The following is a 15752-nucleotide window of genomic DNA, read 5'->3' as shown; positions in this document are numbered from 1 at the left end:
AGTATAGCCGACATCTGCCCTGGTTTCCTTCCAGCCTTGTCTGTCTGCCCCAGGGTTTTCAAACACAGAATGGCACCCTCCACACACACACAGACATACACACAGACACACTCCATCTCCAGGTCACCTGTGCCTTTGCAGAGTCCATGCTTCTCTCTGCAACAGGGTGGTGGCCTTTTGCGACGAATAGGTAAGCTTCAGCTCAATCAGTTCTGGCTAGTCTTTTCTCTTCTACGTAAGATTCTTTACACCTTATTGAAGCATGCCACAAGTCTGAAGCTCACTGTGCAACGTCAAGTATGCAAGAAGTATTACCCTTTTTATTTCCCATCAGCATCTTAAATCAGACTCCAGCCCCCATTCTGCCAGCCTAGAGGGAAATTTCATGTCAGTGTTTTTAGGGGCCTCCCTTTCCCTCAGGGGGTATGTCCTGGAACCCAGCGGATTTTCCTGGCATCTGAAAGGTGAGGAACTGGCCTCTGCCATTGATACATCACAATAGTGGCCTCTTGCAGCCTCACAACTGTGTCTGCCTCAGGGCCACCAATGGAAGCAGGAAACCTCTTGCTTAAGGTCTGCTCTCCCTAGCATATCCCATGCAGCTGTCCTCAGGGTTCTACCCACCGCCTTGGGGGCGCAGAGCAGTGCACCAGCCCCCTTGCTGGGAGCTGACAGATCTCCTTTTCCTTTCCAGACCTGTGTTGGGGTGGGGGGTGGTGATGGAAAGGCCAGTATCTTTTTGGCACCTTCTTACCCATCATCTCCCCCTCTGCTCCCCTCCCCTCCCCCAGAAGTTCAGCAGAGTGTCCTCAATGGGTTTAGATGTTGTTAACAAAGACGGACTTCTTTAGGCTGCTCTGTCTTCAGCTGGACAAAAATGCCAAGCCTGCCACCTGTTTTAAATGAGCTAGAAAGGAAAATTGTTGAGAGGATAAATAGTAAAATTCCAGAGTTGTCCTGCCATGCTGATTGGGAGGCCATAGTAAAGGCAAACATCCCCAAATTGTGGGTGACTATGGGAATGAAGAGGAGGCAACAAATTTGAGAGACAATCAGCTTACAGAGTCTGTGCGGCTTAACCAGTGAGAAAAATCTGGACTCCAGCTGGCTTTGGAGAAGCTAGGAAGTGACATGGGAAGGGACTGACTTTGGACTCACCAACTCTGGGTCCCATCCCAGCTCAGCTGTGTGCTGGTGCCCATGGGCAAATGAGCGGAATCTTTAAGCCTTAGTTTCCCTGTAAGTAAAACAGGGCTCATGCAAAAGTCTACTTATGTGGTTGTTGAGGGTGTTAAGTGCTTAAGATGATAACCCTCGCCTGGGGAGCATTTTTGAGCCTGGCTGTTCTGGAGTGGTGCCATTTGCTATGCCAGGTAATGGAGGAGGAGGGGCAGTCCAGGGCTTAGGGTGTGATGTGGCATTAGGACAGGTCACCTTGAGAAGCTGGGTATCCACGTGGAGAGGTGTGGAAGGTAGTTAGATGTATTCACCTGGAATTTGAAAGAAAGCTCAGGATTGAAGATCCAGATTTGGGAGGGCTCTGACCTCAAGGAGCATTTGAAACCTTGGGTTGTGCAGAAGGCCCCGAGGGAGGTCAGTGTACAGCGTGGGAGGTGGAAGACCGGTGCCAGCTCCACAGCCTGTTCCACCTCTGCTGGTTGCACTGCAATATGCCCCTGTCATCCTTCACGTGACATCACTGTCCAGAGGTGAATCTGGATATCACAGTTAGGGCTTCCACCTCAAAGATACAATCTCATTGTTCACCGTGATGCATGTCTCTGAAGTAAGATTTAGACTTGTCTGTAATCTACCAAATCGGGTGGGCGCCTTTCCACCCGGAACCATGGTCTTTAGAAAATAAAATAAAATGTATCTAAGGGGCTTTTCAAAAACAAACCTTACACATCTTTAATCTGGAGGATTCTTTCACTGCAAACCAGGGCAGACTTCTCAGTGTTTGGGGGTTGCCCAATTCTTTCCCACTCAGATCATTAGAAACAAAAAAAGTCAGTCTGAAGAATTTGCTTAAGTAAAACCAGGAGTAGCTAGAAGTGAATGGGCTGAAACTGGAAGGAAATCCCTTTGTTCAATTTGGGTTTCAGTGAATGCCCAGCGGGCGGCTAAACCAGTTCATTAACTGAGAAAAAGACATGTTCTTAAATGCTGTTCTCAGAAGCAAATGCTTAGAAAAACATATTGTGACAGCAAAAATGCATTCTGGAAATCATATGCTCTAGAGTCATGGAGGCTGAGTTTTTATCATCAGTGGATAAACAAATCATTTCCAAAAAAATATTTTCCCCTTCATTAAAAACAATTAACTAATCTGTTGACTACATGCCAGTCTCCGTTCCTAGAAAAATGTGATTTTTCTTGCAACTCTGGGACTTAGGAACTTTTATCATTGGGATAGCTTTATTTTATAGGGTCCTTTTTACCACATACTTAAAATTTTTCTTTCTCTTTGCTTTTGAAATCTAAATTCTAACCTGCGAAGCCGTCTGCAGAGTAGCATCCTGTCAGACTGAGATGTGTTATTTTTTTCCAGTCTCTGTTCTGCTTTATTAAATTGTCATATATTGCACATGTGTCTCCCCCAGGCCTGCCCTGGGTCCTCTGGCACATTGTTAACTATTTAGGCGTCATACTGGTGCCGAGATGGCAGGTGGGAAGGGCCCAGGGACTTGATCCCTCCCTGCCAGGGTTCTCCTCTTTCACTAGGGCTGCTTACATTGAACAGCTTAAGAATAAGCTCCTGTGTGAGCCCTCCGAGGCCAGGGGGTATTGTTGAATTCAGAAAGGAGTCGCTTTCTTTTGGTGATAATTTGAATATTTTGACAATGAAGCTAAGCTACTCCACTGTCTGGTTTGGTACCTCACGTTATGGGCTCCCTTTCCTGTGAAGCAGGAGAGTGCCCCCGCCTCCCTGAATACATAAATTGGTATTGTCTGTTGGTGAGATGGGTAGGCGCAGGGGAGGAATCATCCAGAAGAATTTCTGCATTGCTTTAATGTTCTTTACACCTCTTTAAAAACAATTTTAATACAAGCCTTTGGAGACCACCTAATTAAACCACCAGGATAAATGTTGAGCATTTTGAGAGAAGGGATGGACCGTGAGGATGATTTGTGAAGTGTTTATATGGGGAAAACAAATGCTCTGAACGATTCAGACAAATAACCTGCTCACTTCTATTTTTTTTTCCCCCTGAATTGTGAAGGGTAATTTTTAAACTTTAGTTGCCTAAAAATGGCCTTAATTTTTCCATTTTTAATTTAAAAGGATGTTCTCTTACAGAATAAATGGACATGGCCTTTTGAATTAAATTAAGAGAGGCAAACAGGCAACCAAGTAAATAAATCATGTAGGTGAGATATAATCAGCTTTGTTTCATAATAGATTTTACCTTTGTATTGGTTAAGAAAATCCTGAAAAGCTTTCCCTGTAAGAGGATTGATGGATTGGAATCATCTTAGTTAAAAAGAAGGCAAGTTTTATGATTAATTAATTGGTGATCACGTAAGCCCAAGAGTTAGAGGTTGCTGTGAGCCGTGTGACGCCACGGCACTCTACCCAAGGGCAGTACAGTGAGACTCTGTCTTCACAAATTAAAAAAAAAAAAAAAAAAATTAATTGGTGATCAGAGGTACTGGTTTCCAAATGCTCATCAGGCTTCAGTGGCGTGAAGCTGCCTGTAGATCTGGCTTCAGAGAACTTGGTGAAAACATATTTTGAGGGCCCCCCTGATGCTGGTACAGTCTGCTCTAGTTTGCCTCGTGGTGTAGGAATCTATATTTTTAAAGGATTCCATACTCATTCGAAGGCAGGTTTGGTGACCATTTAATTGAATATTCAATCTAGAGGCGTCATCCTTTTCACCTTGCAAATATGATAAATGTTATGTGTTTATATGAAGCTTTTGTTAAAAATGAGTGCCAACTGGTTATTACATTGCTGACTTTCTTTCAATTCATAATTTGTTTCAGGTTCTGTTATTGCATAGATTTGCATACCTGTTTTATGGTATTTTAATACTGTTGGTTTAAAAAAAACACCATTTCCTCTGAGTGCTGTTTTGAATATTTTGTGTAAGCAATTTCATGTGTTCTTGTATTCCTGTTTCAGAAAGCAGGGGAAAACTTGAGAGTTTTTCTAATCCAGTGGCAAGTAGGACAAAGGATTTCAGTACTTCAAAATCGTCTAAAATACTAAATCTATTTAAAATGCATGAAAAAGAAATCACTAGAAAATCTCTGTACATCATCAGCTGTGTGGCTGTGCGTAACGGGGGGATGTCTTTCTAGTTTCATTCACTGAAGATGTGCAAGGTCTCTCCTTACAGGTTTGAATCTTCAGACAAGCCTCTGGGAGGACTCCATTCCTGTCTCGCCCCTGACGGTTCCTGTCACCCAGTAGGTGCGCAAGTTTTAAAATTATTTCTAGTCGGGCATGTTTATTAATAATTGCTTGGAAACACCTAGTGAATTTAGGCAAGGATGTGCTGGAGGTTCTAGGTACTTCAAAAAGGTTCTAGTAGAGAATAAACACGTTCCACCTTCAAACTGCAAAATGCCTTAGAACAGGAGTCTTGTAGCCATTTCATTTTCAAAGCATCAGTGGTATAGTCTGCTCCAGTGATACCATTAGCGGCTTTTCTTGTCCTCCTCTGTCCCCAGTTCACAGCCCAGTCATGCCTACAGATCTTTGGGGTTTTCTGCTGACAACCCCGTCCATTCAAACCCATGAAACCTGCCCCTGACTACACTACGAGGTCCGTACATAAGTAGAGGCATGAAAGGTCCTCCCTCTGGGGAAGATGTTGACTAGTGAACCTGAGGAAAATGCAGGTCATATACCTGCTGCACTTGGCAGTCCAGCCACATATTCTGAAGCTTTATTTGGAAGAGACTAAAGCTTATTTGCTCAAAGTTGAAGCTTATTTGCTATTGCTGAAGACCATTGCTCAAACAGACAGCTTGGCTAGGAGGGATGGCAAAGTATAAGTGGAAGGAGAACATGGCTGAGCTCAGAACATCTGGGTGCAGCCTCTGTTTGTCACTGTCATTATCAGAAATGGTATTAATGGAAGCTAATGCTTTTCCGGCATTCCCTATATCCTAAGCTCTTTGGCTCGTACTGGACATACCTCCCAGGATCTCCTTAGTCCATGCGCGTGGGCAGTGAACTTAAATCCTGTGTGCTTTAGTTTCCTTATTTGTCAAATGGAGACAAGGATGCCTTTCTACCGATCTCTTAGGACTGGGAGATGGAAATTATTAGACAAAATAGCATGGAAAGGCTTTATGAGCTCACATGAAATATTATAGCTGATGAAATATTGATTCCAATCGCAATACAATAAATACTATTAAATATGATTTTCATTTGTGGACCAAGAAACCAAAATTCATCCCGGTAGGGCCAACATATCTGCCAGGACCCGAGAAAGGCACGAGCAGTTCTAATTAGGCGTGGGAGGCGGCGGACAGGGACTTGCCCTGTATCTTCTGTTTACAGTCTGCTGGACAGTAGGAGACTGGGTGTGATAACCAGTAAGATCCTGGAATGTGTCTGCCCAGTATTCAGTGTCGAGTCCGTGGGCTAAAGACAAGAGGCGGGGGGCTGACATACCAGGCCGTGTCTGTCTCAGGAGCCGAAGGGGACAGGCCCAAGCAGGAAGTCCTCAGGCAAGCAGGGAAGGAAGAGCGAGTGCAGACATCGCTCTAGGCTCCTGGGAAGGAGCAGCAGGCACGCAGCACTGGAGATGGGGCTCATTGTGAGCAAGGTGCCGGCCTCCAGGAGCGCAGAGCGCACATGAAAGCCGGTGCTGAGGCTGGGCCGGGATGGACCACACATGTGGATTTCAAGGACAGCTACGTAGAGAGTTCACATTCCTCCCCCATTGAGCCGGGTATGATTGTAATGGTTTGTTAAACAAACAAAGGCCCTAAAGCTGTGAATGGGAGAGAAAAAAGACTTAAGGTGAAAAGGAGAAGAGGCCCGGCTTGCTAGTGTTCCTCTCTTTTGAAGCTTTCTCTCCAATTTCCTTAACATTCCTTTCCCCTTTCAGAGAAGCCAGTGTAGTAGCTTGGAAAACTCGCCTGGTCTCTTCAGAGCCTTTTTCTTTTAAAAGGGAAACCTGATGAAGTGTTCATCAGTTTAAAAAGGAAAAAATTAAAAACCAGGATAATCTGAAAGGAGCAGTGATAAATATTTTTGTGTTTCGAATTAAATATTTCTGGATGAACGATTTGCTTTGCAGCCTTTGAATTTATTGGGCATGACATGGAAAGGCATAAAGAAACTTTTCGCCTCGCTCGGTGCAGTAATTTTGTCTAATAAAATAAGGCTGGTGGCCAGAGAGGCAGCAGCTTTGGCAGGAAAGGGCGTGAACGTTGGGATAGGCACAGCGACTTCACTTTCCTCATAACCATGCTTGTACACAGTTTATTGTAAGTTCTGGATATCTCACCTTGAAAAAGCTGGAAAAAGATAGTATACTCTGTCATTTAAAAACTGTCCATCACATGTGTGTCCAGGGTAACAGGTTTGGTTCTGGGCTCCTCTTGTGTAAGAAGAACTAGTTCAGAATAGGACCTTTGCATTTGGTGTTCCTCCCACAGGGCGGAAGGGATGTCCTGTAAGTGTTTTCCTCTCTGTAAGGTGATCTGTTCCCACGTCCTCACTTTCCCTGGCTTCTAGTTCCCCCTGTTCTGGCCTGGCCCCCTACCCAGGTCCCTCTCTGGCTACTTGCCTTCCACACCCAGCTCCACATCCACCCTGCCCTGCGTGTTCCATGGGCGCCATGTGTGGCGTCACAGCTGGACTTTCCTGTACCCTCCCTTTTTATCCACCTGGTACTGCCCTAGACTCAGCCCAGGGAGGCATTGTCAAAATTTAGAAAGTGCAGATACTCAAAAAAGAGACCACAAAGATGATGTCATCTGTACTTCCACTGCGGAGGTGTCTTGCTGTCACACGGTCATCTGCGCCTCCTCTCCCTTTGCTACTTATTTAGTGATCTTGTTGTTTCTGGGTCATAAGTCCACCCAAGTCTTGGGCACTCTTTCTAGATCTCAGAGCCTTCACAGTTCCTTTGAGTGATTTTTGACTGGTTTCCTATGGTCGGCGGGACTAGGGCGCTTTCCTCATTTCTCTTCACAGAGTGAGCCTGTACCCTCACACACTTCCTGAGAAGGAGACAGGCTGTTTCCCCTAGAATGGTAAGCTTTGGGGAGACAATAACAGGCTCTCCAGCTAATTAGAGTTCTGGTTCCTTCATGTCCTACACTTGAGTTCCAGGGAAAGAGATCACCGCGGTTCACTATAGAAGCAGACCCTAAAAGGGCCTGTAAAGGCGAGTCCTCAAGGATGTCCAGGGAGGGAAGAGGGGGATATATTTTCAGCTGCCACAAAGGAACGGTCTCCGTCCCTGATTTAAACAATTAGAAAATCTCCTAATACTGAAAGCTCTTGTCTGGATTTGGGGGCTTTCTCTCCACCCCTCCCCCACCAGGCTTCCTTCAGTCTTCATTAATAAATAGTCATTTCAAAACAAGGTCATTCCCTTCTCAGCTTGAGAACCAGTCCCGGACTTAACACTTGCCTGTCTGGATGCACACAGGTTTTGCTTACTTATAGACACTCTCCTGTTCCTTCCTGAATGTTCCTATTTAAAAATACAAGGCCAGGCATTTGGCTCACACCTGTAATTCTAGCACTTTAGGAGGCTTAGGCAGAATGGCTGCTTGAAGCCAGAAGTTCAAGACCAGCCTGGGCAACATAGCTAGACCCTCTTCCCTATAAAAAAATTTAAAAATTAGCGAAGCAGAGTGGTGCACCCCCCATCGTCTCAGCTATTTGGGACTCTGAGGTGGGAGGACAGCTTTAGCCCAGGAGTTTGAGGTTGCAGTGAGCTATGATGATGCCACTGTACTCCAGCTTAGGCACCAGAGTAAGACCTGATCTTTAAAAATACCCAGAAACAAATACAGTGTATATAGAGGGGAGAGAAGGTGTGTCAAAGATTTGATCAAGAGTCTGAAGAGCTCTTTCCTTCCCAACTTTCTTCCCAGTGGGCACCATGCTGACTGGCTTGTCCAATGGAAAGCCTCTGCCCAGGCTATGCTGGCCTCTTCCACTCTGCAGATGAGGAAGGGAAGAGGTGGGTAGTGGCAGACCCATGAGGCATTGCTGTGAGGATGGGTCCTCGCTCCCTGGTCATTACATTTGTCCTTTCCTCTTGGAAGCTCAACTTCTCCATCTTGTAGCTCTTTGAGGCTCCCAGACATGGACCAGGGCCTTTCCCATGGCCTCTCAGGGCTGCTGCCCAGTCCAGGGGTGACAGTTTGTCAGCGCTCTCTACCTGCGTCCCTGCTGCCCTCCCAGACCCTCACTCTCCCTCCCTCGTAGACAGAGTGAGTGGCTGGCCTTGCCCACACAGGTTAGATGGTGTCTTCACTCTGCTAAACAAGTTATTGCACAGAAAGACTCCTGTCTGGGAAAAAGCCCACTTTCTTCTAGTAGATTAGGTAACCAAGGGGGGTTTAAATTTGTTTTTCTAAGTTATCAGGGTCTTGTTTGTGTTATCACCATCTAGAAGTTATGTAGGAACATCTTATCAAGTTTTCCAAGCCAGACTTAATTCCTATTTTGCTCATTTTTATCACCATGCGCCTGTCACCATGGCATGTTACTCAAGAGGAACTGGGGGAATTTAGAGGCAGAAGGCCTCCTCTGTCTTTGGGGCCCTGAGATCTGCATGCCCCCACAAGCCCTCTGCCCTCCCTGCTGCAGTGCAGAGATGTCCTAAGAGGCAGGATCAGTCTAGCTGCAGCCTGCCCCAAAGAAAACAAATTCCTTCTAACCCCAGGGCTAACCCGCTCTACCAAACCACTCTGGAGAGGAAAAACACTAGCGATCAAGGTGATCATGTGAGCTCATTGACAGGATCTGAGGCCACCCATAGAGTGCTCAGACTAATTTATACTAAAGTCTGCCTTTTAAAAGCAGGTTCAGAATGGCATCCAATTCCCAGAAACCAAGGTTCCTTAGTCTGGGGAACACCTCAGGTCTCCTTGGTCGCCTGAATGCCCATCAGGCACCATTAAACTCAACATGTCTAAAACTGAACAACTGACAACTATTGTTTTGCTGATTCTTAATCTGTGACTCATCCTCCCCCTACCCCCACCCCCTCTACCACCACCATTACCTCTTTCCTCTATCCTAAGTCCCAACTCCATTAGTTTGCTCACAGGGTAGTTTTCTCCTGCAGGCCAGTGTTGTCTCTTCTGAGATCTGGCAGAAGCCTAAATGCCCCCTGCCCACTGCCCCACCGCCCCTCCCCAGAAGCAGACTCTGATGACAAGCCCACTGTTTATAATAGATTCCTATGGCCTGGCTCCTGCTCATCATAGCCTGGGTCACCCTTTCCCCTTGGCCGTGTGGATTCTTTCCCTCTTCTGTGGCTGTTTGAGGCTCACATGGCTGGCTGACGCCTTTCCCCATCCCCACTGAGACTGTTTCATTGGCATCTTTTTCTACCTCTTTCTCTGCCTCTGTCTCCCACCTCTGCATAACCTCAGAGTTTGTAGCTAGCCTGAATAAATAGGTTAGTCAACCAATCTGCTAAAAAATTTACAACAAGGTCCATCTTCCCCTGGTAGAATGGACCATTGGTGATTTTTGTCTCTGTCTCTCACACATGCCCCATGTGTGTGCCCACGGTGCCCTATGGAACCGCTTATCTTCCAGATGCCCCATGTGGTTTCATTCCCTTGGCCTGAAACAGACCCCCTCCCCATGAACACCCAGTTAGCTCGTCGGTGCTGCTGAAGCTTTGACTTCCCCATGAAACTTTTCTTGATCTCCTGAGCAAGAGATGATCATTCCCTAGACAATGACCACCTTGAGTTTTAATAACTAATTTCACTTTTATTTACCCTTTTCTCAAGTATAGGTCATTCTAGACCAATTTAATTGTATTCTATCTGTTCATTCCTAAGAAAGAGCATCTTTGAATACATACATCTTACCCGTGAGTCCTGTCTTGTATATCACCTCTTTCTCCTTTGCTGAGCTTTGCTCAGATATCTTTGTTTTGTGACTGAGCTTTGCTCAGGTATCTTTGTTTTGTGACAGTATAACCTCTGTAAGTTGACCACCCAAGGGACGGTGACAAATGGAGTGTGTCAACATAGGGAACTAGGCCTACTGTACTGACACGTACTTTTGGTGCATGTCTAGTCTATGAAAATTAGGTCAGTGCAGGGAGGTGGTCACCTATGGAGATTGTACTATATATGGTATTCCAAATCATATTTCTGTTGGCTGGTATTTAGAAATGCAGCTGAACTTGTAGTTTGGCTTTTATAACCAAAGGCCTTACCAATCTTTGCAATTTTTCATGTATGGATTCTTTGAAGTTTTCTATGTATTGTAGACATCTATCTGCAAATACTGAAAGATTATTCCATTGCAATTTTTATTTTTCTTTCAGTTTATTGCTCTATCGTATGGTCCATGACTTCCAAATCCAGTAATGAAATGTTTCATGGCAGCAATAGGTAACTTTGCCATATGATAAGGACAGTAAACTCTATTTTATTGATTGAAAAATCATCTCCTCCTCTGTCCTGCTTCTTGATCTAACTATACATTTTTTAACCATTTAATCTATAGATGACTTTACTGTTAATTAATAAAATCAATTAAGAGCCATTGAATAAGAATTTTGTATAAATATCAGCTGAGTTGTTAAAGATTGCTTCACACTGTTAATCCCTAGTGAGCCTTAGGACTAGGTAATGTGAAAATAGCAAGTACCCTCCAAATAAGCCCCATTGTCAAACAGGGGCCTGAGAGTCTTCAGAGAAGCTTATTGAAACCATAGGTTCTTGGAAGCTCCCCTGGCAAGTCTGGGTCAGATGCCTGCCCAGCCCCTGGGTCTTAACCCTTGCCACTGCTTCCTTTCTTATTGTTCTCTTAAAAAAAAAAAAAAAATCCTTGTCTTTTAAGGATCTCCCCCCTCCACACCAGGATATATTAGTGATAATTATTTTTGAAGTTTTCTCCTTTCCAAAGTGTCCTTTCTCCCCCTTCTCCTAAGCTGCTTTTTTATACTAATTTTATGTCAGTTCTTCCTATCAGATTTTCTTCTGATTGCTGGAGATGCCTGGCTGCCTCCTGATTTACCAGCAGCGCCATTGAAAAGCTGGTGGAAGCTTTGTATATTTGGCTAGGGCTTGATTACAGGGCAGTACAGGTGAATCCTTGAGGAACCCCCATTTTCCTTACTAGGTCCTTTCTCTTGGGCTGGTCAACTTCCCCAGAGAAGACCCCTCCATCCTCCTGGCCTGAGAAGGGGTGTCCACCCTGTTTCAGTATAGTGGCCCACTGTTATGCCCTCTCTAGGGAGAGCACCTATAGGAAGGGGAGAGGAGGGCAGGGAAGAGGCCGGAGTGGTCGGCAGGGCTGCACATTTCACTGAGAGACTGACCCACTCTTTGTTGATAGCCACTTTCATCCTCACTTCCAGAGTACCTCCTGCACCAGATTCCTCAGACCCTTGGTGGGTTCTGCAGGGTAGATCAGGTCACTTCGTTGCTTCTCGTTACAGCTTTAGAATTCAGCTTTCTTAGGACAGCTCAGTCAGTCACTGCTTGTTTACCTGCTTTCCAGCTTCCAGAATCTCTTGCAGTGTTCTGTTTCCCTGTTATCTTAGGCTGCGTTCTTGAAAAATCCGGCTAATACTATATATCAGTAGAGTTTCTGGAAAGACTGTCGCAATGTTTTTATTCAATTTTCCGTCTTTAACTAGATATTACTCACGCTATGCATAAACAGAGCACCCTGTCCTTTTTCAAATTTTATGACTTGTGTATAGATTAGCTGTCCTAAAGCTGTGGTATAATCAGCAGAACAGCTTTCTCAATTTTCTCTCTGAATATCAGATTAATTATTCACTTTGGCTTTCTTGGCTTATTTTCAATCTCATTTCTAAGAAAATAAGAGCTTATGCACTGGGTTAACAAAACTGTATCTCTCAACATGGCAGTTTAGAAGATTCTCTAGGCAGCAGACCCGGTTGTTGAGCAGGCTGTGGGGTGGCAGAAGCCAGGGCAAAGTCATTGTAAACACCTTCAGGTGAGGATGTCTGGGACTGTGCAGTCACTGCCCTACCACGTGGGAGCGAAACTCATTTGTGTGCCGAGGAGTGACAGAGGAAAGTGAGAGTTTGCCAGGTGGACAAGGGCTTGCAGGACATTCCAGAAAGGAGAAACATAGAGGCATGAGAAAAAGTAGCACATTAAAGAAACAGCCAGTGGTTGATCTTTGGCCGTGTTCGCCTCGGCCCATCGTGGGAGAGAGGTCTACAGACAGAGCAGGTGGCAGGTTCTATGGATCCCGCTTAGGAGCCCATCCCAGGCCAGCAGCACCTTCTTCCCAGTGACATGTCAGCTCAGGTGTCTGTGGGTTTTAGGATAATATCTGAGTGCTTTGTGGAGGATATATATTTTTCCATGAAAGAACTTTAAAGATGCTGAAAATGACTTCCTATGATTTTGAGGCCAGCCTGCCCTCTAGGCCTAAACCGCTTAAATTTTAGAAAAAAATTATTATTCAAGTTTCTTTTCTTTTTTTTTTTTTTTACTTTATCCTCATAACATACTGGCATAAAATGTGGATCAGTAAGTATCAATAACTCTGTGAAGAGTCAGATTGAATTAGCAGCACTAGGAAGGATTTTTTTCTCATTTCTTCTCTCAAAGATCTTTAACCTATGTGAATCTGGGACGCCTTAGAAAATCTGAAGACAGCTATGGTCCCTCTCCCCATGAGAAGTCCGGTACACATGCTCCCTGATTTTGTACAGAATTCTAGAGAATTCACAGGGACCCTGAAGCCCTGCCAGCCCCACTGTGGAGGCCTTGCCCTAAGGCCAGATTGATAACACACCCACCACCATCCTATAGGGCAGAGCCTCGCGGCTGCTATCGTCAACCAAGTGAGTGCAGCACCATGAACATGTAAAATGAGACCCAGCCCTTCTGAAATTGCCCTCACTTGGACAAAATAGCTAGCAAATTGTATAACGCATGCACACAATGAAAACGAAGCCGTGACAACTATCTGGAAGTTCTCTTTGATGTTAGAAACGTACTAGTGTGCTTCAGAGAACTGCTATTGGGAAAAGCACCCATGCTGGAAGACCAAAAGTGGAAATTCAGTTTCCTCTTAGAAACAGACCTTGCTTTGGTCACTGGGGATAATGGAAGTAGAAGCCCCAAATTGTAGTTTATTTTTAGAATGTTGTAAATAGTTGTGCCCCAGAAGGTGACTGAGTTACGCAGCATTGGGGAAGCCCTAGACTACATGGTCCTCTGACCTCCCACTGCCACCACTGTGTACCCTCTGGCCCCAGAGAACACAGTCTTTCCTGGCTGTTGCCATATATATATATATATATATATATGCTCTTATTCCAGTCTGATCCTCTCTCATCCCCAGAATAATCAGCATGAGCAGAATGAAACAGATGGCACGAGCCTTCTTTGGCGTACTGGCAGATCTGTATCACTCACTCAGTATTTTTAGAATCAAGGGGACTGAAAATTATGTCCTGAGATGTTTGGGGGTAAGACTCACTATCTTTCTAGGGTGACAGGTGTTGAAATAATACCGTATTTAAGCTCACGTGCAATCTGTATGTCAAGTCACAGAACAGCCTGACTCTCATCAGGACCAGGACTTTGTCAGTTCTCAATTAGCATTGCTTGTGGTTCCCAGGAAATAGAAAGTAATTGTTAAGTCTACTTCAAGGATGTGGTCAGAAAGAAGTGTATCAGGTTTCAACCAAAGATGGGAATCATCAGAATATAGCCCATGCGTGGTGATGAGAGATGTTGTGTATATGAGTGTGTGTGTGGTTTTGTTGTTGTTGTTGTTGTTGTTGTTGGTTTTGATAGCTAAGCTTTGACCCTCAGCCACACATTTTAGAGTCTTTTAGGACAGTTTTATTTTTTTAGATGTTTATGATTCTGTCATGAAAGCAGTGCAGCTATTTGTATTGTAAGGTCCGTGTTTAAGTAATACACAGGGTGATTGAAATGTTATAACTGTCTATTGAGTTAGAACACGTCATCATCCTGAAGAAATTCAAGAATGTTCACTATTATCTAATTAGTTCAACTCAATATTTGAGGACCAACTTTTCCCTTAGTGTTAGACCTAGGTATATCTCACACAGAGATCTAAATCTCACAAGATAAAAGTCTTGGAAATAAGTATAAATGTTTGAGTGACTTAACATTCTTTTGGTCTGTAAAAGAAAGTTTTTAGAAACTTGAAGTTAGAGGAAATGTGCCTCATCTTCAAATAAAACTTTCCTGTGTCTGAAACTCTCTCATTATCCCATCACCTTGAAGGCCCAAGGGGCAATGGAGGTGTTAGATGTCCATGACCGATAGACTTTTGGACCTAGGGAGAAAGTGAATCTGGAAAACTTTATTCAGTGCCAAGGGCAATTTTTTCTTAATCGAATCAATCTTAGTTTTCATTTGTACTCCAGGTATGTTGGTAAGCAATCTGTCAGGGTTTACTTCTGCTGAGAAACTAAGAATACAGGCTTCCCCTTGAAGCCCCTTTCATCCTCTCTGCGCATGTTGTCCACGGGATGAATAATTGATAAGGTGCATGCACATAGAGCGGGAAAGTGCATCTTTTCCCCATAGCTGAGGCATGGCTCCACTTTTACTCCAATGTTCCACAATTGCTGTACATCCCTTGGTGTTCTTTTAGGTTACAACGTGCTTTCAGAACCGCCTTGTTCAGTTGACTGTCTTCACCAGCCTGTTGACGTCCATCAGGTGAGTATTATAAACGAGGAAACTGAAGTTCAGCATATAGCTAACGAGAGTAGGTTGGAATTTGAACTGGGGAATCTTGCCACCGTATTCAAAGGACACGTGACTGGATCTGCATTACAAATTCCTCCCACGCTACAGGGAAAACACTTGAAGATGACTCAGTAGCAGGATTGCGTCCAAAGAAAGCACAGCCTTGCCATCCGCTCTTTTGATGGGGAAACCAAGGGTCTGCCTATGTTGTTCAATGCAGTGGCTACTAGTAGATGTGGCCGTTTCAATTAAACTCAAAGTTCAGTAAAATCGAACCTTCAATTTCTCAGAGGCGTATTTGGAATGTTCAGTAGCCATCATGTATACAAGTATACAGGGGGGACATAAAGTTCCTGTGCACTTTACTATGTTAAAGTATTTTAAATTGCACACGAACTTTATGTGCACCCTGTATAATAACATCATCACTATTGAACATGGTGGTCGTCTCCTAAAGCAAGAGTCGGAAAGAATAAATTTCCTGAGATAAACTGAAACGTGTACAAGCAGGGAATTGGTAAGCAGGTGAGAGAAATGCAAATCCTCACATCCCCACCCCCCAAACCAACTCCTCCTCCAAAGTGATGAGTGCTATTTTGAGTTCAGCTATGAGGGGAAGAAGGAAAAGATATATTTCACACTTCATAATCGGTGTGTGTTTTGGTCTTTTTTAATAGACCTGGAAAGAACACAAGACAGTTTCAAGTGAATGAGTGTACTTTATAGCTGGGCCAGTGTTAGGCTGGGCGAAAAGCGGGACGGGTCCTGAGGCCTGGCAGCACCATCTCAGTAGGCGGGAGAGAATTCCTAGAAAGAAGTATTTTGTTTATGGCCGGGGTTGTTGGGGG

At 44.5% G+C, this 15752-nt stretch overlaps 1 protein-coding gene across 13 annotated transcripts in view; it reads left to right on the top strand.

Moving 5' to 3' along the window:
* PLAGL1 (PLAG1 like zinc finger 1) overlaps nt 1-15752 on the top strand; it is a 62299-nt gene that overhangs the window by 37964 nt on the left and 8583 nt on the right. For 9 of the 13 annotated variants that reach the window (XM_053591654.1, XM_053591653.1, XM_053591658.1 and 6 more), the window contains 2 exons: nt 4347-4420; nt 14807-14874. Coding sequence is in view for 1 of the 13 variants with exons in the window: in XM_053591649.1 (XP_053447624.1) it covers nt 4324-4420; nt 14807-14874 (165 nt within the window). In the remaining 12 variants the exon portion in view is untranslated. Of the gene's footprint in view, nt 1-6; nt 3524-3648; nt 4421-14806; nt 14875-15752 lie in introns of those variants that run through there. The other 4 variants (XM_053591651.1, XM_053591661.1, XM_053591657.1 and 1 more) reach the window with 3 other exon arrangements.

Source organism: Nycticebus coucang, chromosome 5 (assembly GCF_027406575.1).
Source record: "Nycticebus coucang isolate mNycCou1 chromosome 5, mNycCou1.pri, whole genome shotgun sequence".
Taxonomy (NCBI): domain Eukaryota; kingdom Metazoa; phylum Chordata; class Mammalia; order Primates; family Lorisidae; genus Nycticebus; species Nycticebus coucang.
Note: the sequence above shows the minus strand (reverse complement) of the source record. Positions and strands in the feature narration are given on the sequence as shown.